The 27,223-nt window shown below is 47.8% G+C and overlaps 1 protein-coding gene across 1 annotated transcript in view; it reads right to left on the bottom strand.

The window, feature by feature from the left end:
- The window catches only part of HFM1 (helicase for meiosis 1), a 2,890,879-nt gene that overhangs the window by 2,779,202 nt on the left and 84,454 nt on the right, over window positions 1-27,223 (bottom strand). Inside the window, exon 2 of the mRNA XM_086925623.1 lies at window positions 15,963-16,075. Within this exon, the coding sequence (XP_086781749.1) occupies window positions 15,963-16,075 (113 nt within the window). The remainder of the gene's footprint in view (window positions 1-15,962; window positions 16,076-27,223) is intronic.

Below are 27,223 nucleotides of genomic sequence, written 5' to 3'. Positions count from 1 at the left end.
CTGCTGGACCACTAGAGATTCCTTTTCTTGGGTGGTCAAATTTTTTACAGAATGTAAGTATTTGGCCATTTCTGTAATCTGCTTCATCATGTTCGAATTTGGATAACTTTTTTTGCTTGATTTCGTCCTCAATCCTGGATAATATTTTACTCATTTTGTTGAGTTCCAGCTCGAGTTCATCAGCACTTCACAGATCTTTTAATTTTCCCATAAGTTCCTCAATTTCTTCATTGAGCTTATCGCATTCTTTTTCTGCATATTTAATGAGGATTCTTAGCATATTTGCAGAACACTCCTCATTATTCCCCATCCATTCACTTATCATCTCAGGGTCAGGGTTCTGGAACGTTAGGATAGTGTATATTCCGAGGCCTCTTGGTACCCTGCCAACCTCTACATATTGTCTTAGTGCCATTGCCTCCAAGCCTTTCGATTGTTCTTTTTTAGAAGCTTTCCATAAAGCATTCCATAACTTTCTTTTATCGTCGGGTACAACTGTTCCCAGTGCTGCCCCATCTGGAACTGATTTATTCGTCACAGATTTTGAAAACAGCATAGAAGCTGCCTCTTTACGTCTATTTGACATCTCCGTTGCTTTTTTTAAATTAACGCTTTTCTCCGCGTTTTAAAATGCGTTTTTCAGACCCACGGAAGCACATGCAATACGTGGTGCTTCTTCCAGTCCTCCGCTCTCCCTTACGCACACACTGAGTCGGATCTCATTCCTCCGGATTCCCCGTACACGCCACTCCGCTACCAATGCTGGTGAAGTCTTCCGACCTCACACTCACCTTCGCGATGCGGCGGGATTGCAGGTATTCCTTTGGTTCACTCCTTTCTCGACTCAAGATGCAGGGCGGGCTCTCGTTTAATTTTGAAAAGCCCCAACACGAAGTCCTCGGCAAACGAGACGCCTCAATGGCGGCGGGCAGCGCGGCAGGGACGCCACTCCCATATATCGAACAAAATCCAGGTTAACGAAAAAGAATTTCACACTGTGGCCTCAATTTGTCAAACGCTTTATTCAGCTATGCAACGGGTGCCCAACGCGTTTCGCTGTTTCAGTCACAGCTTGTTCACGGGTCAAGTTTTACCAACACAACATGTATTAGTTCCGCCCATTACTGATAGAAACAGTGGAAAGACTCCATTGCTGTATCTTAAACAAATGTACATAGTGAAAATACATAGATTTTTGCAAGAACTCAAATTTGTACTCCATAATTATACAATTCTTGAGTTAAAAAATTACAATGCAAAATAAATGAATATCAAAACATGTAAAGCCCCAGTGGGCGTGGCCTGACCATTCGGGCGTGCTTTTTTCACAGTACTCATTTAGTCACGATACTGGTGTTGAAATGTACCGCCCCAGTGGGCATTTAAACTTAATATTTCAACCAGTGTTCCATAATTTATGCCACTAAACAACAATCAATTTAATTTCATTATAATTTTGCATAAGCTGAAAACGAATACATGTATAGCAATCTGCATTGAAGACAAAGTGGATGTTTAAGTGTCTGAATGGAGGATTTGGTGGCAATGTGATTGACTGTCTAAGTGACTAATTTAAAGTGTCTCACTGAATATATGAGATAGTGATTAAACTGTGTGAATACCTGTATCACTCTATCTCTTGTTTTGTAAACTACTACATAAGTTGATTACTAGCTATGTGAAAGTCTATATTAGTTATTAATTAGTTAAGTGAGTATTACAACGTGAGGATTAAACGAACGGCAGGAGGGTTACCTGCTTGCACGCAAACAGCCCACCATCTGCAGAGGCTGCACCGGGGTCTTTGTCGCACGGCTCCTGCTCCCGCTGACGCCAGCGCCATCACTGCCGCCAGGGGTAGGACTCCAAGTCCCAGCACTCCCCAGGCGGCGCACACCACCAGCGTCACGAAGAAGCGCCTGGAGGCGCATGAAAGGAGGAGCGCTGCCGTAGCTCCTGGGGATTAAACGAACGGCAGGAGGGTTACCTGCTTGCACGCAAACAGCCCACCATCTGCAGAGGCTGCACCGGGGTCTTTGTCCCACGTCTCCCGCTCCCGCTGACGCCAGCGCCATCACTGCCGCCAGGGGTAGGACTCCAAGTCCCAGCACTCCCCAGGCGGCGCACACCACCAGATTCACGAGGAAGCACCTGGAGGCGCTTAAAAGGAGGAGCGCTGCCGTAGCTCCTGGGGATTAAACGAAGGGCAGGAGGGTTACCTGCTTGCACGCAAACAGCCCACCATCTGCAGAGGCTGCGCCGGGGTCTTTGTCGCACGACACCCGCTCCCGCTGACGCCAGAGCCATCACTGCCGTCAGGGGTAGGACTCCAAGTCCCAGCACTCCCCAGGCGGCGCACACCACCAGCCTCACGAGGAAGCACCCAGAGGTGCTTGAAAGGAGGAGCGCTGCCGTAGCTCCTGGGGATTAAACGAACGGCAGGAGGGTTACCTGCTTGCACGCAAACAGCCCACCATCTGCAGAGGCTGCACCGGGGTCTTTGTCGCACGGCTCCCGCTGACGCCAGCGCCATCACTGCCGCCAGGGGTAGGACTCCAATTCCCAGCACTCCCCAGGCGGCGCACACCACCAGCGTCACGAGGAAGCGCCTGGAGGCGCTTGAAAGGAGGAGCGTTACCTCCGCCCCGGGGAGCGGGCGCCGGGAGAAGCCCGGGACAAGGGCGGGACCATCTGCGACCATCAGCGGCCAGAAGAGGCTGGGCTGGGCCATCCCCATTGCATCTGATCTAGAGGTACCATTGAACATTCTCTTAAGCAGAGAAATAAACAGTGACTGTCTGCACTTACGATCTCATAAAACTCTACAAGACACCGTGTAATTGGGAGAGTTGAGAATTTATCATTTACGACGTTATAAAGGGGGGGGTGTTATTCACTGACTAATCAGATAAGCCGGGAACATAGAGGCGGCTAACTGTTGATTTAGCTTACATCCACCTGCTCACTCAAAACGATCATGTCTAACAAAACTAAAACACGCTCTGCCACAAGTAAAACTCTTGCATCTCGCCCACTTAATTCCTCAGGTGTGGTACCAAATGTGGCCTTACAGCCTACCGCAATTGATCTGATGTTGCAAAGGGTCAATAAGGAGATCGAACGCACTGAAAGAAGTCTATCTACCCCAAACACTTCCTTACAACCTACTGTATTAAATGTTTCCGAAATGTCTGATAACGGCTCTATAGAACATTATGCTGACATTATCCCTTGTGCACAGGTGATAAAAGAAGCAGCAAAAGGAACAAAAAGGAAAACTAAACAAGGGGGTAGCAGGAAGGGCAAACTGAAGAGTGGGGCAACACTTGGGACCAAAAATCGGGGGGGGGAAACAGTGACTGAAGAAATTGAAGAGCGAGAAGTAGGCCAGGTATTCCCAACGAGATGGTTGGATGAAGTAATGGAAAATTTCAAAAAATGTATCGAAACTTTTATTATGAACCAACTGAAACCAATAATCAGCAGGTTAGATAAAGCATTAATGAACTAACAAAGATAGGAAAATGAAGGGCTTTTCTGATTGTAATTTAACAACAAACCGCCCCCTAGCAGGGACCAGGTCAGGGGATCATGTAGTGGGGAGTAACAACTGTGTGAGTAATGAACATTGCACCATAGCTCAAGTACATGAAACACCAACGGCCCTAGTGCAGAGAGAAAAGGGTAATACCAACATAGCGGGAAATAAGAATCTAGAAAAGGTCCAAAAGAGAACCAATGCCCCGCAAGCACAACCCATGTCTGTGTGGAGAAAGATCAGTCTAGATATGAGATGTTGGACATACCCACACACTATGTTCCAACATGCATTAATTTACCACCTGAAGCATGCCCCTATGCGGTTGTTTTCACAGGGGTCCCTGCACTTAGGGATGGGGAGAGAGAGTCACATGCTGATTTAAAAACCTAAATAATTAGATGGCTAAACATACATAGGCCCCTGAGGGGTGGAGAACGAGGAGAGATCCTTCTTGTAAGAAGAACAAATTGGGTAGGTAGTAGGAGGAAAGATATTACAGGAGACTGTATAGTGGTACATTTTAGGAATACCGACCTAGTGAAATACATACTATGTGGACAAAACATACTTGCACCATATGCCCCTTACCACTAGGATATTTTTACCCAAGGAGACGTGCTGTAAATCCTCTGTACTATGCCCATGATAGACCAGGAAATTTAGGAGCAAGACACTGGCCAAGAATGGAAGAGCAGAGAGGGCAGAACCATACACAATGGACAAATAGATTTAGCCCACTACAATCTCTCGATGAACTAGATTGACTACCCCAAACACCCCGTGAAAAGGTGGCTGTAATGGTAGGAAACAACCCTAGTGCACAGAGGGGTTTAGAAAGTGACCTAGCAAAGAGGGCAAATACACAACAAATACCCATAACTAACAAGTATCAGGGAGTGACCGTGGGTAGTGAGGCGGAACCGAAAACATATATACAGGGCAGAGACATGGGGAAAGCACTGAGAGAAGACTTGAAGATACTGTCTTGGAATATTGCTGGTCAGGCGGGGAAATTTGATAATGTGGAATGGAAAAATAATCTTCGCGACTATCATGTCCTAGCCTTTCAGGAGACCTGGGCGGTAGATCCGTCTCGCTACCAAATAGAGGGCTATAAGTGTTTTTTCACACCAGCGCTGGAAGGCAGATCTGGTAGAGCCAAGGGTGGGCTTGCTTTATATGTGAACTTAGAGTTAGAAGGCTCATGGTCAGCACTCTCATGGTCGTCGCACACCCTGCAGGCGGCGGAATTCCAGGGTCAAGGGCTAAGGCTACTGATATTCAACATTTATAACTCAGGAACAGATGAAGGGAATCAATCAGTAACCCAGGAACTAGATAATAGACTCTATCATGAGACTAAAAAACGGAAAAGAGGGGGAGAACCAGTAGTTCTGATTATGGGCGAACTAAATTGCCACCTCTGCCCAAAACTACTCCCTGTAAATGCAGATTGGTCATCATGCCCGATAGAGAGTGGCCCACACCTTGAGCATAATATGGAGGGAAAAACCATCATGAAGCTATTAGACAATCATGCCTTATCGCACACAATAGATTTGGTGGCCGTGGGGAGGGATGGCAACCTTACACCAACATTTAAGGGAAGAGGATGCCATTCGGTTATAGATTATATGTTGATATCTTCATTTGCAAAGGATAGGGTTAAGGAGGCGAGAATAGAGTGGAACCCATTTAGTGATCATAATCCGTTGATTATGGAACTAGCATATAATGTCTGCCATGTTAGAAGTCAACCAGCAACCACTGAGCTGCGACCAATGGACCAGGGGAGGCGTCTTAGATGGGCCAAAATTAATGCTGAGGAGTTCTATGGAACCCTTGTAAAAAAAGGCAAAAAACAGATAGATGACTGTCTTGACCTCTCAGTAGAAGGTGGGGTGCTGGTCTCCGTGTTTGAGTCACTAACCAATCTGGTGAGTGAACTCTTGAAAATAAATGGGCCAAAGAAAGCGGAAACACAGCCACGCTGGCTTGATTCCGAATGCTCTAGGGCACTGAGAGCGTTAAAACCATGCCTTAAAAAGCAACCCAGGGACAAACAGGAAGTAGCCTCATGCAGAAATTTATATAAGACAAAGGTCAAGCAGAGGAAGCTTACGCTTCAAGCTGAAGTTTGGGCGGACTTGAGGGAGGCCGGGGAACACAGGGACCAATGAATTTTGGAGGATTGTCAACAGACCCTGTTTCCAAGATAGAAATGCCCCGGCGATTAGTAACAACATCCTCCCCGAACAATGGGTAGCGCATTTTAAGAGTCTCTATAACCATGAAAGTGACACTGCGCCTGAAGGGGGTTGGGATGAAGTTCGGTCCGGTGATGTAGAATTCTCACTCCAAGAAATCACCCAAGCAATTAGGGGGCTAACTAGAAATAAAGCACCAGGGCCTGATGGCACTCCACCTGACCTCTATTTAAGCAATATAGACATTTGGGCCCCTATTATGACCAGGGTATTAAACGCTGCTATCAAATCGGGTCTCCCGCGATCTTGGTCTACAGCATTGATTGTCCCTATCTTCAAAAAAGGAAGCAGGGACAATCCTCAATGCTATAGACCAATATCGTTGATAGATGTGTCAGCGAAACTGCTGGGTAGGGCGATTTTAAATCGCCTAATGTCTTGGACTGAAGAGCATAACATCATAGCAGATACCCAATACGGTTTCAGATCAGGCAAATCAACAAGTGATCAATACCTAAATCTCTACCTTTTAGCTGCAAAATACACAAGGGTTAGCAATGGTACACTCTATATGGGCTTTATGGATTTGGCAGCAGCCTTTGATAATGTAAACAGGAGTAAACTTTGGAAGTTGATGAGCAACCTGGGAATTGACCCCGGACTCATCAACATCCTCAAGGAATTACATTGGAACACTACCGCCAAGGTCCTCTATAACACGGGGGGGGAGTACTGATCCCTTCCCGTGTACTAGCGGAGTGAGGCAGGGATGTATCCTCGCTCCATTTTTGTTCTCCCTTTACATTAACGATTTGGAGAGAAGTCTGGTTGACTTAAGTGTGGATTGTCCCAAAGCAGGAAAGCGTCATATACAGGTTCTGCTGTATGCGAATGACGCGGTCCTGCTTGCCCGCACAGCCCTGAGCTTACAACATCTCATTGATGGGTTTGTGGAATTCATGGACAAATTAGATCTGTCTGTGAATCTGAGCAAATCCTATGTGATGGTAACAGGCAAGAAACCCAGTAGGAAATTTGTTTTCAAAATAGGGTCCCATAAACTTGAAACTGTAAGTTCCTTTTCCTACCTGGGCCTTCTGTTTGACAAGGAAATAAAGTTTGATCTTTTAATTGAGGAAAGATGTAGGAAGTTGATCTGTGCAAATGGAGCAATATTAAATTTTGCTCGTAGACTGGGTCGGTGGTCTCCGGAGCAAGTGATGAATTTATATGTAGCTGTAATTACCGCTAAGGCTCTACACGGTGCAGAGGTTTGGGGCTTTAGGGATGCAAGGCTTCTACAATTGGAGGAAGACAAATTCCTACAGAGGATTTTGAAGATACCCCAGGGCACCTTAGCAGGAATAACACACACTGAGCTGGGGATCCCATATATTTCTGACTTGGCGAAGGTGAGACCCATAATGACATGGCTTAGGATATGGGTGAACCCGGAAGCGGAATTAAGTTGGCAAATAGTCAGCAACTGTTTGCAAAAAGAAAATCATGTTCAAATTCTGTGGCTGAAATATATTAAAGAGACATTAGAATCCATCGACCAGACATTACTCTTTAGTGACCCGACCTCTATAACCACCACATGCAGATATCACATCAAAGCAGAACTACTAGATAAATTTGAGTCACAAAGATTAAACTCCGACTCAGTAAAAAAATCATTTGTGGCTCACCGCCTATTAAGTAATGGAGCTGGTATGGAGCCCTACCTATTTTTAATGCACAACTATCAAGATAGGTTTTTAATATGTCGTTTTAGGCTCAATTTGTTACATCACATTTTAGCTTATCCTTCAGGTTTTACGGTGACAATTGAGCAGAAGGGTGCCTGCGGCTGCGACAATAGGTCTCCGCAGGACACCCTTCATTTTGTACTACTTTGTCCTTTTTATCAAACTGCCCGTCGTAGATTCCTTGTTGATATTTTAAAAGAGGCTAAAATCCGCCAAGCCAAGAATGCCCTAATCTTTTTACAAAAGGCTACTGATATGCGTACCCTGTGCTCTATTGTAAATTTCTTGAAAGTAACAGCAAGACTTAGGAAAAGTGGAGAAGTGTGGCTCACTGGTTAGAGGAGGCAGACCTGGAAGCAGAGGTCAGCCTGGGACCAGGGTTCAATTCCCGGCTCAGCAGGGTCTTGAGTCCTAAAATGTCCATGGACTCGACAATTCTCGCTCCAGTGCCTACTCGATTCACAGGTTCACACTCTGCGACTCTGGGCAATAGCTTGCTTAATCTCCACAACTGCCCCTTGCGGCCGGATGCCTCTCTTAAAGGCACAGTGTCCTGTTTTGAGCCACATAATGGCAGCCTATGGGGCTTGTCTGTCCACTCCTTCCTCTCTATCATTCCAGAGGGTTTTGCTGTTAAAAGCAAGGTTTTTCTCTGTGGAAAACCCCGGACAGGCTGTGCTGTTGTGGTTTTTGGTGGAATTTCCAGTTGAAGTATTGGACAGTGTAGCCTGTGGATATAGGCTGCATTATCTGTCTTTAAATTCTCTCTTAAGTGTCTATGCAGGTCTGCATGTTTTGACAGCTTAACAGATTATTTTTGATTGCTCCGGGGTCCGAGCACATGGGCGGGACTATTCACTAGATTATGACTACAACAGAGATACCCCTACTACAGAAAGGGGCTGGCACGCGACTAGGTCCTGCCCATGGGTGGGACCAGGAAGGGGGGTGGTTACACCCCTCTCCCCTGTCCGGACTTTCCCCAGCTCAGGGGCTGGTGTGCCCCTGGAACCGGTTCAAGCCGGTGTATGCACAGTGAGCACCGCGGTGCCACTTGCAGTCACCTTCCTCTCAGCCCTGCCTACCTGGGATACACAAAACCCTGTCTGGGATGGTGCTAGCACCGCCCCTGACAGGAAACCCTTTATCCAAGCTCTCCTCGCTGGAAGGACTCCCAGCAGAAGGAGGTCAGACTTGTGTCTGTGGTGGCAGCATCCATTTTGTGATGCTGAGGCTCGAGTTAACTTTAACCGGGGTTCACAGTTACATACATGTCGTGTCCCTCTAGAAGGGTGGAATGCTAACCCCGTCGCCAGAATTGGCGAGGGGTTAGTATTCCAATTCGTATGACACCTTACTCGACATGTTTTGATAAGGCGATACCCAAGTTGGCAAATAACCGCGAGGATTATAATGCACTTAAGAGTATATGGTACGCGTTATCATGGAACAGCTATTAGGACTTGGTTCCGCAAGCTGCAAACGGGCTCAGCTCATGCCAGAGCACCATCTCACATAATTCCAAGCACTCTGCCTTCAGGATTGTTAAGGCCTGCCATAGGAGTGACTGATAGGAATACATGTGTCCATTTTAGGGTTAGATATAGGGATACTATATCTAAAGCAAAGGGTGATTACACCACCTTGCCCCAGCTGTCGTGCAGCCAGTTGTGTCAGATTTGGATGGCCAGCCAGGGGTGGCATAATACATGCTGCAGCCCCTGGTAGGCCCTGGGTACACCTATGCCCTGGGTACCTAAGGTACACTGTACAGGGACTGATAAGGTGACTCAGTATCCAATTAGATATGTACCTAAGATACATGGAATCCATTTTACAGAGAGAGCAGTAGGCCTGGGGCCCTGAATAGCAGGGTCCCAGGTCAACTAAGTCGAAAAACCAGCAAAACACTAGGCAAAAAGTTGGGGGTAACCATAGTCTGATATCCACCTTCCTACACCTTGCTTGTATGAAAGTATTTTCACCACAAACCCAAAACCTTTTAACACAAATTCACTGCGATTCCGAGTAAAGTTTTCTTGAAATTGTGGAGCGTTGCAGACTGTCCCTCTCTCTTGTAAATATGGTGAAAACCTGAAAAAAATATATATTTTTCTCCTCCTGTTCTCCCACAGGCGTATGAATGTTCCCAACAGGCAATATATTTGTATAAAGTCCTGATGATGATCCCAATGTATTTTAGAGCGCGGGATCGAAACGTCGACCTTATACAGTAGTTATACAGTACAAACCAATGTGTATCAATTGCTGTGTGTACTACTCTGGTAAAACACTTGCACTACCGATCTGAAAGTGTCCAGTTTGCTCTTCTTCTCCCTTGCCTGTAAACCTTTCTTTTCTCATACTCATTTTTGTCTCTCTAATTTTTCTTTTCTGCGGTAAGGCACAGGATTGTGCTCTTTATTTCTTGTAATGTTATCTATGCACTAAATATTTCTTCATTGTTAAAATAAATTCATTGTCCGGCTGGACTTGCACAAATACATACGCAGCTCATCAAGGCTTGTCTTATTATCAATGTTTTTTATCTCTGAACTGCTTTGGACCACTGTCGCTTTGCAATTGTCTAAAACCCTTGGTCCACAGCCAATTATAGGGTCCCCCTTGTTTTCGAAAAATCTTAATGCTCTACAGCCACACTCAAGGCTCGGGTGGTTGGTGGAAAGGCTTCGGGGAAGCTATGGTGACCATACTGTAGCATTTGGGAGGGGTCTCCCTCTCGAGCTCACTGTGTCCCTGGCAGTAGGTCAAGTGACCACCTCTAGCGAAACTTGTGCTTCACGCGGGAAATCTGCAGCGGCCCTCCCGTGCCCGCTGGCAACACCGTGCATCCATAGCAACCGGCACTTCTGGTGACGACTTCCTGTTCTGTCTCCATAGCGACGGCTGTCAACGGAAGAGCTGGAGCCAGGTGAGAGATCCTGCCATTTGTCTCGGCTGCAGTTTATCCGTTCCGGTCTGCCCCACTCCTTCCCCGCCTGCTGCGCTCCTTCCCTCCACAACCGACGCTCCAACTTCTACCCCTCCCGGGATAGAGGAGGTTGAGGCAAAGGACAGAGAGGAACCTATCGTGGACAGCAGAATAACTCAGGAGACAACTCCTATTCAGGTACGGCTTCTATGTCCATCAGAGCATATGGTGGGAGGCAGACTGTCTCTTTTTCTCCACAGGTGGCGAATGCTCACGAACGACCCTTGGGTGTTACAAACAGTACAGGGTTTTATAGAGTTCTATGCCTCCCCAGTACAGCGGCAGAGGCCGAATCCCCTTCATTTTTCCCAAACAGAGCAGAGTTTCATCGACGCAGAGATATGCTCCTTGATCCAGAAGGGAGCGATCGTGGAATCCACCCCACACGATCTAGGTTTCATAAGCACCGTCTTTGTGGTCCCCAAAAAGGACCAAGGGTATCGGCTGGTGTTGAACCTCAGGGAGTTCAATGGCTCGGTTGTGTATCGACACTTCAAAATGGAAAGTATACACCTCCTGCGCGACATCCTATTGGCACAGGATTGGATGGTACGTCTGGACTTAAAAGATGCCTACCTGGCAGTGTCCATTTTTCCCCCACACCGGCAGTTCCTACAGATTCAGTGGCGCAACCGGTGGTTCAAGTTTTCCGCCATGCCCTTTGGACTGTCCTCCGCCCCATGGTGTTTCACCAAGCTGATGAAATCCATCGTGCAGAGGTTGAGGGAAAGAGGCGTTCGCCTCATTATTTACCTCGACGACATATTGATTTTAGGACAGTCGCCGGAGGTGGTGTTACTCCATCTGTCATGGACGATCCAACTCCTTCAGGACTTGGGCTTCCTTCTGAATTTACAGAAGTCCATCTTGCGACCTTCTCAAGTGATGGAGTTCCTGGGGTTCCAGATCGACTCGGTGAAAGCTCAGTTGCTCTTGCCCCTCAAGAAGAGAGTAGCGGTCAAGAAGGAGTTGAGGAGAGCACTTGCCTCTCCGACAATCTCCTTGAGGACTTTGGCGCGCCTGGTAGGGCTTCTAGCTTCTTCGATCCAGGCGATTTTTCCGGGCCCTTGCCCCAGCTGATTGATCAGCAAGTTGTGTCAGATTTGGATGTCCAGCCAGGGGTGGCATAATACATGCTGCAGCCCCTGGTAGGCTTGGGTGCACTTATGCCCTGGGTACCTATGGTACACTGTACAAGGACTTACAAGAATGACCCAATACCAATTAGTTATGTACCTAAGGTACATGGAGTCCATTTTAACAGAGAGAGCAGGAAGCCTGGGGTCCTGAATAGCAGGATCCCAGATTTTCCACAATACTCGAGGAACCAGCGGGATCGGCCGAAAAGCGTAGGCAAATAGATTGCACCAGTCCATCAAAAGGGCATTCCCGCACGACCCGCGGTGGGGAAGCCAGCTTGCATAAGACGGGCATTTCCGGTTCAAAGGGCTCACAAAATGATCCAGGTTTGGGCGACCCCACAGCCGAAAGATGAAGTCTAGAGTCGGCTGATGCAACTCCCACTCGTGGGTCGAGGACGCGGACCTGCTGAGGGAATCCGCCAGGATGTTGGAGATGAACCGCTGTACGGGTAATCTGGTGACGGAGTACCCAATCCCAGATGCTCTGTGCCAGCTGAGAGAGGAGCGGTGACTTGGTGCCGCCCTGTCTGTTTAAATAGTGCATACTGGTGGTATTGTCGGTTTGAATGAGCACTGGATCTCTCTGAAGCAGAAAACGGAAGGACTTTAGCGCAAGAAAACTCTGATGACAAGATTGCGACTTGATTAGACAGTCGTCCAGGTAGGGAAAGATTTGCACACCCCCCAAACGTAAATATGCCACCACTGGGGCTAGGACTTTAGTGAAAACGCGAAGGGCGGAACGAAGGCCAAAAGGTAGAACCTTGAATTGAAAACCTCTGCACCCTACCCGGAAGCGCAAGTACTTCTGGTGCCTTGGAAGTATCGGCAGGCGGAAATAGGCATCCTGGAGATCGATGGTGGTCAGGAAGTCGTCCTTCGAGAGAAGGCGGAGGATTTCAGTGAGCGTGAGCATGCGGAAGGATTGGCATTGGCCCTTAAGTCGAGGATCGGACGCCATTCGCCGGACTTCTTGAGGACCAGGAAGAAATGGGAATAGAATCCCATCCCCATCTGAGATTTGGGAACCACTTTGATGGCACCTTACTGAATCTTGAGTCGAATTTGTTGAAAGAGCTCCTTGAGGTGAGCTGGAGGTGGACCAGTTGGAGGAGTGACAAACTCTAAAGCAGTGCCTTTTGATACAATGTCTAACACCCAACAGTCCGAAGTGATTAGAGACCAATTGGAAAAGAAAAGAGAGATTCGACCTCCAACTTTGAGAGGGGAAGGCAAGTCATTGCTTCTTAGAAGCGGAGCCTCTGTAGGAAGACTTTCCTCTGTAAGACTTTGTAGACTATTGTCGATAAGATTGTTAAGACTAAGAGGAATATCTTTGGTTTCCTTGATTATAGGAGCGGTACTGGTTGGATCCGCTGCGAAAAGAAGAGGAGGTGTCGCGTCCGCGCGCACCACGAAAAGGCTACTTGCGAAACTACAAAGTGCCTAAGGCACGAGCCGTCTCAGTGTCCTTCTTAATGGTTTGCAGTGAGTCGTCCACATGCTGGCCAATGAGCTATTCGCAGTCAAAGAGCATGTCGAGGATTTTTGCTTGAACCTGCTGGAGAAAAGAGGTGGAACAAAGCCAGCCCTGACGACGTAAAACAGCTGCCCCCGCAAGCTGACGAAAACCAGTGCACGCAATGTCCACAGATCAGTCGATAATCTCCGATGACGCTCTTTCCCCCTCTTGAAGAATCTTGAGAGCATCCGCTCTGGAAGACTCAGGAATGAGGTCGATAAAGGAGGACATATCCGACCACATTTGGCGGTCGTAACAACCCAGAATGGCCAGTGAATTCGCAGCTCTCATGGTGGTAGAAGCCATAGTGGAAAATGTTCGCCCAATGGCATCAAGACAACGTGCCTCGTAGTCTGGTTTAGGTTGCGCTACAAGGCAAGCTGGAGAATTTTCGGGTGCCCTATATTTTTTCTCCAAACGTGGAAGAAGTACCGGAATGGAATTTGGAGTCTGCATCTGTTTGACGCCTTCCTTCCAGATAAAGTCAATTATGGGCACCGCACGGACTTGTTTAAGAGGCTGTCTCTTGAAGTCATAAAGAAAACAATCTTCATCCTTTAGAACCATAGGGAGTTTGAAGCGTTGCGCCGCCCTTTCCATAAGTTGGTGAAAACTAGCAATCAATGGGAGGGGAATCCACAGGACCCGAAGGAGGCGGCGACGGTGTTTGGATTTGGTAAGTGTCCCAATCCGCCATGGTCCCATCATCATCATCCACTTCGCCGTCTTCCCGATCCGGGTGAACGTCATCGCCCTCATCAACAGCTGCCTGCATCTGAACAGAAGGCGCAGATGGTTCCGGCAGTGCAGGAGACGAAGGAGCAGCTGTAGTGGCCAGCACCCTAGGCTGAGGAGATCCATGGTGAGATGGTGGAAAACGTCTATTATAATCCTCCAACATGTACTGCAGATTAGAAATGAGGGAGAGCGGTATTTGTGCTGTGGAAACCTGTGTAGAAAGTTCCTCGGCATGAAAGTGATGATCCTCCTGATCGTCCTCATAATCCTGACACTTGATGACAAGCTCCGAAGGACTTAGAGCTGCTCGGAATCTTTCATCTTCCTCCTCATCAGAGCCAGAGTCATGCTCCGAACCCATGGCAAAAAGAGGTGATGGAGGCTGAGGGTGTCGTGGAAGCGGAAGCTGATGCAAAGTAACCTGACGACACTGAAACAGAGGGTCAACAGCAGGTGTCACGGAGCTGGACGTTGAAACTGGCACCAGAGGTAGTGATGCGAAAGTAGTTATCGACGATAGTAACTCTGTCAATGGGACAAAACCACAAAACTACTGTCGTCGACTGACCATCGCGGCCGGCCGGGCCGCCGTCCACAAGACCACCGCCGACGAAGCTGTCGCCGACAGAGTAGAAGCCGACGAAGAGGCTCTCTTCACAGAAGACGTCGACGACGATTTGGACGTCAACGAGACTTCCTTTTTGATGTCGACGAGGAAATAGGAATCGTAGACGAGACTGATTTGAGCCTCACACACACCACCATCGACGATGAAGACGTCGACGAATCCGCCGTCGACGACCTGCTTGCAGAAGTCGTCGTCACTGTCATCCGTCGAAGAGCCAGAAACTACAGATCTCGTCATCGGACAGATCGTCGACGGTCCCGTCGACGATTTGGCACGTTTTTTGGCAGAAACATGCATAGAAGGAGCCGTGGATGCCTGAGAGTCAGATCTCGGGGCGCAGGCGTAGCAGGAAGAGGTGGAGACACTGCAGGAGCCCCCTGGGGCTAAAGCTTCCTCTTTTTAAGGAAAGGAGAGGGTAAGTCCTACACACTGCTTCGCTTGGAAGTGGCTCTAGACAACCCAGACGCAAGGCTATCTGCATCAGAAAGAGGTGAATCCTTATCCCTCAGCCTCTGTAACCACAGAAGGAGACGCCCTTCTCTTCCTTAAGAGTCTTGGTTGAAAAATTCCTGCAAATTTTACACTTGCCTACCTCATGTTCTGGATAGAGACAGTAAATACACTTCTTGTGAGGGTCCTCTGAGAAGAGCCGCAACTTTCCACAAGAAGCACATGGTCGAAAACGAGATTTCTTACTTGAAGCTGTAAAAATCCAAAAACTGAGCAGATCTCAGGGACACTCCCTTCACAAGACGTGCAGCAGAAAATCTGAGAGCCTGAGTCTCTGGGGAGAGGGTTCTAGAGACTGCTTGCGCCTGATTGGCTGTAGTTTGGGCTATCATAACGACATGGATATACTATTAAAGTGCCTCTTTTCTTTTAATGTAGTTCTATGTGTTAATGCTAACCTTGGTACTTATGAGTATTTATGGTTTTAGGATGTATGTAATTATGTTTTTATATACATATAATATTGGTTTTATTGCTATTTTATTTACCGTGGGGCTCCAACTTCGACGACGGGGAATATTCAAGCATGTGAATCTATGAAAGACACACCAATACTGGAAAATTACTTGTATTTATTACTTTTGAACATGATACGGGGATGTATTTTTACCAAAATGGTGGTTAGGTCTAAGAAAATGCATGTTTTCTTCTCTCACAAAATCACATTAAACACCATCTTCTCCGTGTTCCATCTAATTAAAAACAATCTCTGTATATCCATCCTGCTACCAAAATATTATATAATACTGCTACAATGTGTTCGTTTTGGACTGTGAAGTGCAACTAATGCAATGAGAGAATAAAATTCACATACAAATGTATATGCACAGCAACAAAACAAAATAATTGGTTGTCTATATAAAATGGTAAACAAAGAGTTTCTGCAAAACTTAACACCTACACCAAAGAAACAAGTGTAAACATTATTTACCTAGCAATCTGCATTGTTCAGCTTCTTTCTGTAAATCCTGAGTAGGTGGAATGTCAGAGATGGATGGAGCCGGTGCAAGATGCCAACTTTTCAAACCTTGATTTTCCTGCTGTCTGTTTGAAATATAATACATTAGAACTGCAGCATGAAAACAAGATTTGAACATACATTAATGTAACTCATTGTGATCCTATACTTTACAAATGAATATGATACAGACATTGAAATAGACTGGCTCTAAATAACATAACTTTATAATAAACTAATTACAGCTTCAGTATAGAACGTCGCTAAACGTGGCTGCATTGCCACAGGGGCCAAGTTGTAAAACTGTCCTCTATAAGTTCAAAGCGGCCTTTCTTGTCCCTCACTTCTGACTCATGCTTCACACTTCGATGTTTGATGTATTGTGAGCGCTTCAGAATGGCAACACTACATTCTCCGCACAGGAGGCCTAGATGATTGACCATCTCTGATGTGGGGAGTTGGAGTGTCATTCCTGTTCTAGAGAGGCAGGTACCGGAATGTCAGAAGCCTCACGTCCATTTGGGGCTGTCTGGGTCAGGAAGGTCATAAACAGCCCTCCTGCTGCTGCTCTTCTTGTAGGTGCCACCCGTCAGTTGTCTTATTAAGTGGCATAAGGAAACCTTACAGCACCCCCCTCCCTGCCCCCTCCCTTGCAAGGGATGGTGGGACAGGCCCAGTTTCAGGAATTTTTATCTGGATCGGTCAACGGTACGTTCGGGTGGGCCAGTGCGGGTTCACTAATGGCACTATCGCCAGTGTGAAGACAGGGACAAGAATGGCCCTAAGTTCATGTTTAAAAAGAACAATTGTTACTTACCTGTAAACAGGCGGTTCTCCAGTATTGGTGTCTTTTATAGATTCACATGCTTGAATATTCCCTGTTGTCGAAGTGGGAGTCCCACGGTAAATAAAATAGCAATAAAATCCCAATAAAATATGTATGTAAAAACATAACACATAAAAATACACACTAGAAATAGTTGCAAATACCAGGTCATAATTCCCACATAGGAATACATGGCGAGAGAGAAAACATTTGCAACATATCCTTGTCATTATGTTAGTCCAAACTACAGCCAATCAGGCGCAAGCACCCCTCCAGAACCTTGTCCTCAGAGGCTCAGGCCCTCAGATTTTCGTAGCACAAGAGTGACAAAAGAGTCTAGGAGGAGAAGCGAGCCTCTGAGGGGAGGCAGGCGGGTCGCATGTGAATCTATGAAAGACACCAATACTGGAGAACCACCTGTTTACAGGTAAGTAACAATTGTTCTTCTCTATTATTAGGGTGTCTTTCATAGATTCACATGCTTAAATAGAATATTGAGCAGTAATAGTTGGCAGCAAGAGCAAAATCAGCAATGCATAGGTATGAAGATGCACCAATAGCATAGCATATCCAGGAGGAATGATAATATTAATAACAACCGTATCATTGCACAAACCATAGAGGTGGAGGGTAGAAAGCAGAGGCTCACCTTAGTTAAAAAGATTGCGAAGCACTGCTTGTCCCACTGCCGTATCAGCTTCGTTGATCGTTACAAGGCAATAATGTCTCGTGAAAGTGTGCCTGCTGGACCACGAAGCTGCTCTGCAAATTTGATGAATCGGCACACCAGCAAACAGGGCAGTAGAAGATCACCCTGGTAGAATGAGCTCTCACTGAGGATTGAAGAGGCTTGCCAGTCTTTTGGTGACAGAAGGAAACTGCTGCAGAAATCCAACGCGCAATAGTTGGCTTGGTGACAGAACGCCCCTTGCACATGCGTCCGTAGGCTCCGAACAGCTGATCAGTTATGCAAAAGGGTGCCGTCATATTGATGTAAAATTTAAGGCATCGCTTAACATCCAGAGAATGTAAACGCTGCTCCGCTGGAGATTGAGGGTTTGAGGGTTTGGAAAGAAAGTCTTTAAGAAAACAGGCTCATTGAGGTGAAAGTCAGTGGGCACCTTAGGCATGTAAGCCGGGTTTGTGCGAAGCACTACACAGTCCTATTTGAATTGGAGAGGCTTAATGGTAAAGGCGTGAACATCACTCACGCGACGTAAAGAGGTTAAAGCAAGGAGAAGGGCCACTTTCCGAGTTAAAAATTTCAAAACCGCCTTGTTGATAGGCTCGATTGGTGCCTTCATTAATTATGTCAAAACAATGTTGAGATGCCAGGTTGGGGGAGGACGCCTAATGGGCGGGAATTTCCTGAACAGTCCTTTGAAGAACTGACAAATGATTCTGGAAGAGCAAAGAGAGGAGTAGCCATCCTACCGGAAGCGAGAAATCGCCGCCAATAAAACTTTCAAAGTGGAGTGGGAGAGCCCTGACTGTGCCAGCTCTAAAAAGAACGGAAGAAGCTGAGCTGGAGTAGAATGAACAGGATGAATGTTGGGAGCCACGCACCAGTGACAGAACCTTTTCCACTTGAGTTTATAAGTCTTTATTGCAGATGGAGCTCTGGCATTGGCAAGAATGTCTCTGCATACTGGCGGGATGTTCAACTGGGCACATTCAAGGTGCTCAGGTTCCAGGCTGAAAATCTGAGAGAGGAGGGGTCCGGATGACAGATCAGGCCCTCGTCCATCGTGAGGAGGTCCACTCGAGGATGAAGGAGAATGGGTTCGCACTGAGAAAGAAGCAGCAGTTCCGAGAACCACACTTGTCGAGGCCATCTGGGAGCGATCAGGAGAATGTGGCACGGCTGTCTCCGCATCTTCCACAATACTCGAGGAACCAGTGGAATCGTCGGAAAGTCGTAGGCGAATAGACCGCACCAATCCATCAAAAGGGCATTACCGGACGATTCTGGATGGGGAAGCCAACTTGCAAAGGACGGGCATTTCCGGTTCGCACGGCTCGCAAAGAGGTCTATGCGTGGATGACCCCAACGCCGAAAGACGAAGTCCAGAGTCGGTTGATGTAGCTCCCACTCGTGCGTCGAGGATGCGGACCTACTGAGGGCATCCGCTAGTGCTGTTCGAGACGCCTGGTAGATGAACTGCTGTCAGGGTAACGTGCTGCCGAAGCGCCCAGCCCCAGATCGTTTGTGCAAGCCGAGACAGGAGAGGAGATTTGGTGCTGCCCTGCTTGTTCACATAGTGCATACTGGTGATATTGTCTGTTTGGATGAGCACCGATTCCCCCGGGATCAGAAGATGGAACGATTTGAGAGACAGAAAGATGGCTATCAACTCCAACCTGTTGATGTGCCAGGAGCGTTGAGATTGAGTCCATTTGCCTTTGATGGACAGCCCCTGAAGGTGTGCGCCTCAACCTTCCAGGGAGGCATCCGTGGTCAGAGTGAGTTCCAGAGTTGTGGTGAGGAATGAGGTCCCGGCAGCCACGTTTGACGGCTGGCCCACCACTGGAGAGCCGACCTCATCCGGGTGGTCACACGAACGAAATCGCTGAAGGAGCCTGTGACCTGACGCCACCGACCGTCCAATTCTTCCTGAATTGGGCGACTCCTGAGCCTGCAGTTTGGTATCAGAGATATGCACGAGGACGCCATCCCAAGAAAAGATTTCAATATACGAACGGAAACGGACTCTTTTGAACAAAGGATGGTCACCAGGCGAAGAAAACTCAGCTGACGTTCGAAGACACGAATGATTTGGCCATTGACGTATCGAGAGTGACACCTAGAAAAGTCCTGCAGGGAGCTGGGTCGACCTGAGACTTCTCTGCATTGATGGAAAGGCTGAGGGAGCGAAATAAGTCCTGACAGAGTTGATGAGACAATCGTCCAGGTATGGAAACTGCAGTGCGTTCAAAATGCTGCCGCTCGACTGGTGCTCAACCTTCCGCGTAGAGCAAGGGAAAGACGGCATTATTTAAACTACACTGGCTCCCTATTGAGGAACGCATTAAGTTTAAAGCGCTATGCTTTGCACACCGCATTGCCCACGGAAAGGGCCCAAGTTACTTGCGAAAACTTCTTACCATCCATCGCCCTACCCGGAACTTAAGATCTGCCGGAGCGATGTTGTTCAAACTTCCCCGCATTCGCAAGGCCAGGATGGGAGTTCGCTCCTTCAGATTTTTAGCAGGTAAACACTGGAATAAACTTCCGCTTGACCTACGCATGGAACCCTCTGAAACTAGATTCAGACTGAGACTTAAAACCCATCTCTTCCCACGCAAATAAAGCTTTCTTGTTCCTTTGACTTAGGCCACTCGCTTCTGGACTTCTGTCTCTCTGGGAGCAGCAGCAATTTTTGCGCGGGGACACACTGTCTTGAGTGTAACCAGGCGCTCTAAAAATGGCTTTATTATTAAAATGGCTTTATTATGGAAAGATTTGGACGCCCTGAAGACGTAGGTAAGCCACTACTGGGGCCAAAACCTTTGTGAAGACACAAGGGGCGGAGCGCCGGCCTGAAAGGCAGCACCCTGAATTGAAAGTCTCTCCGCCCCACCCGGAAGCGCAAGTACCTCCGGTGACGAGGAAGAATTGGCACATGGAAATAAGCGCCCTGGAGGTCGGTGGTGGTCATAAAGTCGTCCTTGCAGAGAAGACGTAAGATCTCCATCAGCGTGAGCATGCGGAAGGACTGGCACTTCAGGTATTAGTTCAGTGCCCATAAATCGAGGATTGGACGCCAGTCGCCTGTCTTTTTGAGGATGCGGAAAAACTGGGAATAAAATCCCATTCCTCTCAGACTTGTGAACCACTTCGATGGCACCTTTCTAAATCATGATGTGAATCTGCTGGAAAAGTTCTTTAAGGTGCGCAGGAGGCGGACCAGTTGGAGGAGTGTGAGGAGGAAATTTTACGAACTCCAAGGCATGGCCCTTTGATATAATGTCCAATACCCAATGATCCACGGTGATTGAGGACCATTGAGAAAAGAACAGGGAGATTCGACCTCCAACCTTGCGCGGGAAAGGTAAGTCATTGCCTTTTCGAAGTGGAACCTCTATAGGAAGATGTTCCACTATACGATTTGGAAGTTTGCTGGAGTGAGGCCTGCTGCTGCTGGTTGGAATACCGTTGATTTTCCAGGCCATAGGAGCGGTATTGATTCGATCCTTCATGAAAAGAAGAGGTGGTGCCGCGTCCGTGCCCACCACGAAAGGGCTGTTTGCAGAACTGTAAAGTGCCAAAAGAGCGAGGCGTTTCGGTATGTTACTTCATCGTCTGCAGCGCCTCATCGACATGCTGACCGAAGAGCGACTCACTGTCATTAGGCATGTCGAGAATCTTTGCCTGGACCTCCTATCGAAAAGGAAAAGAGGTAGACCGAAGCCAACCCTGGCGCCGTATGTGAGAAGTTGGCCTGATATATGATGCTCACTAGTTCTAGTGATCACCTTGTACCAGTCCAAACAACCCTTATGGTGATTGGTTGTAAGTCAACCTTATAGACCAGCTATCCTAATGGTAGCATGGACAAAGCAGTCTTAGGCTAAACTCTTTTGGCATGTGAAGCCAGCTGTTTTACCACATATAACCCCTTGAATACAAAATGAAAGGACACCACACAGGTTGTTATGAAAATAAACAAGATATTTATTACTAACAAAACACCTCTGAACTCTTGTTGAGATCAGAGGGCTAAGCACATGACAAGACTCTTGAGAAAAATACGATAAGTTGCACAAATTACAATGGTGCCCTAGGGGCACGGCAAACCATATACTAAGTAAATGGTATAAGGAAATCGATAGAAGGAATAGAGCTGTCCAGAGGCTGTAGGTTCGCTGGGACTAGACTACCCTAACCTTAGGTAAGGAGAGGAGAAGGAGGCCCACGGGACGCGTGTGCAGAGTGTGAACTCACACGCGAGATGCGGGACATAGTCAATGGACAGTACAAATTATGAAAAGGTAAGTAAAACACAGTTCCGACTAGTTAGGACTAAAACGACTGGATACCTGGACACTAGGAGAGTAAATCTACCCTTGAGCACCGAAATGCTCTTGTTACCTCACCCACGGGCTGCGGGTGCATAGGTGTGAAAGTGTGTCGGGTTTCCGCGTTGAAGTCTATGAAGCCTTGAAGAAAGATGCTGCAGACGACCAGGAGGAAGATGTCCGGATCGATCCAAGGGTGGATCGAGGAAGATGAAGACCTGAAAGCAGAGGGGACAATGTTCAAAGTCACTAGCCAGTGACTGGAGTGGAACCAGGAAGGAACCAGATGCTGTTGTCGCAATCAGGTGAAGAGTGGACGCTTGACTATACAGCCACGTGGACCTGAGGTGTCTTCGACGACTAGGATGGAGGCACGAGCTGTCCCACGCAGGCTCTCGCTGTCGGCGGTGTTGGTTCTGGATTCGGCGTCAACAGGCCTTGGCAAAGGCAACCCACGCGGTGAGTGGAAAAGACGTCTGGTGCGGACCAGGAGAGTCCGGGGTGCTTCTCCTTTGCAGGGAAGCAAATGCTAGTCTGGAGCAACCAGACCAGCGGTGTAGATTTCGTGGATCGTCATCTAGGAGGCCACTAGCCAGCCGGCAAGTGACCAGACAACGCGTTGAGCAGCAATCAAGCAAAAGGGCCCCACGCAGATCTCGTGGATGCTGGAGGGCTAATCTTCTGTGCAGGAGCTGCTCAGGGCTAGGGCTTCTCAAACCCCAAAGCACTTTCTCGAGGATGCCTCTGAAGTCGTGCTGGAAGCGAAGTGCAGTTTCTTCAAGATGGCCGGTCCCACATGTGTCGTCGCACCCACGGATCTCAGCTGTACTGCAGATGTAGGTAGAGGTCGGAGAGGTCTGGAAGTCCGGATCTCGTCTGGCTCTGAAGTCTGGTTCCAGGCAGGAAGGACGACAAGGTGAACCGCTAGGACGCTTGATGGTGCCTGCTTGTGCAGGGTGGTCACTCCTTGGCCACAAGGGAGATTTTCTTCAGTCTTCTGTGGAGTAGAACGTCGAAGTCCAGAGTTTCTTCTTTGTAGAGTTTCAAATCAGGATAATCTCATTTGGAATGGGACCAGCTCCTACCTTTATTCTCCTAAAGGGGGCTGTACTGTGTCTAGGTCCCTCCTATGGGTGGGACCAGGAAGGGGGTGGTTACACCCCCTATCCTTTGTCCGGTTTCGTGCCAGAGCTGGGGCTGGAGTGTCCCAGCAACTGGTTTGAACCGGGGTATGCACAGGGACACCTTGTGTGCCCCAGGCATGTCTCATTCCTTTCAGCCTGTCCTACCTCAATACACAAAATCCTGTCTGGGGTGGTGCTAGCACCTCCCAAGGCAGGAAACCCTTTGTCCAGGCCTCCCTCTCTGGAAGAACTCCCAGCAGCAGGAGGTCAGACTTGTGTCTGTGGTGGCAGCATCCATTTTGTGATGCTGAGGCTCGAGTTAACTTTAACCCGGGTTCACAGTTACATACATGTCTTGTCCCTCTAAAAGGGTGGAATGCTACCCCCGTCGCCAGAACTGGCGAGGGGGTAGTATTCCAATTCGTATGCCACCTTACTCGACATGTTTTGATAATGCTATGCCAAAGTTAGCAATAACCGCGAGGATTATAATGCACTTAAGAGTATATGGTATAGCGTTATCATGGAAACAGCTAAAGAACTTGGTTCCGAAAGCTGCAGACAGGCTCAGCTCATGCTAGAGCACCATCTCACATAATTCCAAGCACTCTGCCTCCAGGATTGTTAAGGCCTGCCATAGGAGTGACTTATAGGAGTATATGTGTCCATTTTAGGGTTAGATATAGGTATACTATATCTAAAGCAAAGGGTGATTACACCACCTTGCCCCAGCTCTGTTACCAGCCAGTTGTGTCTGTTTAGATGGCCAGCCAGGGGTGGCACAATACATGCTGCAGCCCCTGGTAGGCCTTGGGTACACTTATGCCCTGGGTACCTATGGTACACTGTACAAGGACTTACATGAGTGACCCAATACCAATTGGTAAATGCACCTAAAGTACATGATGTCAATTTAGAGAGAGAACAGCTAGGCTGTGGGTCTGATTAGCAGGCCCACAGCCAGGGAAAGTCGTCAACCATTGAAGCAAAAAGCAAAAATCTGGGGTGACCATAAGATTGCAGACTCTACTCTCCTACATAACCCACCACCAAACTTAGGGACATTAAACTAACCTTGACCAGTTGAGTCTTCTTGTTCTAAGTGGAAATACTTGGAGAGACCATCTGCATTGCCATGGTCAGTCCCTGGTCTGTGCTCCACTGTAAAGTCCATCCCCTGTAGGGAAATGGACCACCTAAGAAGTTTGGGGTTTTCACCCTTCATTTGATTTAGCTGCAATTTATGGTCTGTTTGAATGTTGAAGTGAGTTCCAAACAAGTATGGCCTCAACTTCTTCAGGGCCTAAACCACAGCAAAGGCCTCCCTCTCAATAGCTGACCAACGTTTCTCTCTAGGGGTCAGCCTTCTACTTATAAAAGCAATGGGCTGGTCATGACCATCATTATTCAGTTGAGATAGAACAGCTCCCACACCCAAATCAGAAGCATCTGTTTGGACAATGAAAGTTTTGGAGTAGTCTGGACTCTTGAGAATAGGTGCAGTACACAAGGCCTGCTTCAGGTCATCGAATGCCTTCTGACAGCTAACTGTCCACTGAACTTTCTTTGGCATTTTCTTGCTTGTCAGGTCATCAAGTGGGGTCACAATGGTCCCATAATTTCTGACAAATTTCCTATAGTAACCAGACAGACACAAGAAAGCTCTGACCTGTATCTAGTTGGTTGGAGGTGCCCAGTCCTTTATGTCCTGTATCTTGCACTCCAATGGTTGAACCTGGCCTCCACCTACAAGGTGGCCCAGGTACACAACCTGACTCTGCCCTATCTGGCACTTGGTAGCCTTGATAGTGAGGCCTGCCTTTTGCAGGGCCTCCAAAACTTTCCTCAGGTGGATCAGGTGATCCTCCCAGGTGGAGCTGAAGATATCAATATCATCTAGATATGCTGCACAAAAGTCATCCAACCCAGTGAGAACTTGGTTCACCAACCTTTGAAAAGTGGCAGGTGCATTTTTCAAACCAAAGGGCATCACCACAAATTGGTAATGACCTCCTGGGGTAGAAAATGCTGTTTTGGCCTTGGCATCCTCAGCTAACCTGATTTGCCAATAACCAGCTGTCAGGTCAAATGTACTCAAGAATTTGGCAGAAGCCAATTTATCTATGAGTTCATCTGCTCTAGGTATTAGGTGGGCATCTGTCTTAGTGACAGCATTGAGACCCCTGTAGTCTACACAAAACCTCATCTCACTCTTACCATCCTGGGTGTGAGGTTTTGGCACTAGAACTACAGGACTAGCCCAAGGGCTCTCTGAGGGTTCAAGGACTCTCAATTCCAACATCTTTTGTACTTCTTTCTTTATGCAGTCCCTGACGTGGTCAGGTTGCCTGTAGATTTTACTCTTTATAGGCAGACTGTCACCAGTGTCCACCTCATGGGTGCACCAGTTTGTCTGACTGGGGGTCAGAGAGAACATTTGTCTAAAGGATTGAAGAACCTGTTTGCAATCCTTTTGTTGATGTTCAGAGAGGCTGTCAGAAAAGACCACACCATCTACTGACCCATCATCAGGGTTCTGAGTGAGCAGGTCTGGGAGAGGGTCACTCTCTTCCTCCTGTCCCTCATCTGTGGCCATGAGCAAGCCCATGTCCGCCCTGTCAACAAATGCCTTGAACCTGTTCACATGAAGTACTCTGTGAGGGCTCCTTGGAGTTCCAAGGTCCACCAGGTAGGTGACCTCTCCCTTCTGTTCAATGATGGTGTGGGGTCCAGACCATTTGTCTTGGAGAGCTGCTGGGGCCACTGGCTCCAACACCCACACCTTCTGTCCAGGCTGGTAAACAGTAAGGACAGCCTTTTGGTCATGCCAAGCTTTTTGAAGTTCCTGGCTGGCCTCAAGGTTTTTGAATGCCTTCTCCATGTACTCTGCCATCCTGGAGCGGAGACCAAGTACATAGTCCACTATGTCAAGCTTAGGCTTTTTGAAAGGTAACTCCCATCCTTCCTTCACAAGACATAGGGGTCCTCTTACAGGATGCCCAAATAGAAGCTCAAAAGGGCTGTAGCCAACCCCCTTCTGTGGGACCTCTCTGTAAGCAAACAGAAGGCAGGCTAAAAGGATGTCCCATCTTCGCCTAAGCTTTTCAGGTAACCCTTTTATCATCCCTTTTAGGGTCTGGTTGAATCTCTCCACAAGCCCATTGCACTGTGGGTGATAGGGGGTGGTGAATTTGTAATTTACACCACACTCCTTCCACATTGCAGTCAAGTATCCTGACATGAAGTTTGCACCTCTGTCAGAGACAACCTCCTTAGGAAACCCCACTCTGGAGAAAACGGCAAGTAGGGCCCTGGCCACAACAGGAGCTATAGTGGTCCTAAGGGGAATAGCTTCTGGATACCTGGTGGCATGATCCACTACCACCAGTATAAATCTGTGCCCAGAGGCTGTTGGGGGTCCATTGGTCCAACAATATCAATCCCCACTATTTCAAAGGGTATCCCCACCACAGGTAGTGGTATAAGGGGGGCCTTTGTTGTGCCACCTGATTTGCCACTGGCTTGACAGGTGACACATGAGCGACAAAACTCTTTGGTGTCTTCAGACATATGAGGCAAGTGAAAGTGTGGGACAAGTCTTTCCCAAGTCTTGTTCCTGCCTAAGTGACCTGCAAGGGGAATCTCATGGGCTAAGGTAAGAAGGAAACCTCTCAGAGACAAGGGGATGACCAGCCTCCTGGTAGCACCAGGCTTGGGGTCTCTTGCCTCTGAGTATAGGAGTTCATCATCCCAGTACACCTTGTGGGTACCTGTAGCATTCCTTGCAGCCTCAGCAGCAGACTGCTGTCTGAGGGGGTTCAAGGGAGGAATAGTCTAACTGTGCCTGCCTCAAGTCTGCCTTGGAAGGTCCACCTGTCCCAAGAAACTCAACCTGATCAGGTTTAAGCTCCTCAAGGACAGTTCCTTCTGGGGTCTTTGTATCAGCCTCTTGAGAGGGCTGATCCTCACCTTGAGGCAGGGGGGAAGGCACTGCCTTAATCCTACTGCTCTTCCTCTTGGGTAGTGTCTGGTCCATTGTTCCAGGATCCAGCACTTGTTCAGCTGGGCATTTCTTGGCCTGTGACCTGGTTACAGCAAGGACATGTGTTGACAAACCTAACATTTCCACATGAGTCCTATACTCCACTTCTGACCATAAGGAGGATTCCAAATCATTGCCCAAAAGACAGTCCACTGGGAGATCTGAACTAACTACAACCCTTTTGAGGCCAGTTACCCCTCCCCAGGAGAAGTTAACAACTGCC

Source organism: Lissotriton vulgaris, chromosome 1_1, assembly GCF_964263255.1.
Source record: "Lissotriton vulgaris chromosome 1_1, aLisVul1.2, whole genome shotgun sequence".
Taxonomy (NCBI): Eukaryota; Metazoa; Chordata; class Amphibia; order Caudata; family Salamandridae; genus Lissotriton; species Lissotriton vulgaris.
The sequence above is the reverse complement of the archived record's forward strand: the minus strand, read 5'-3'. Positions and strand labels throughout refer to the sequence as shown.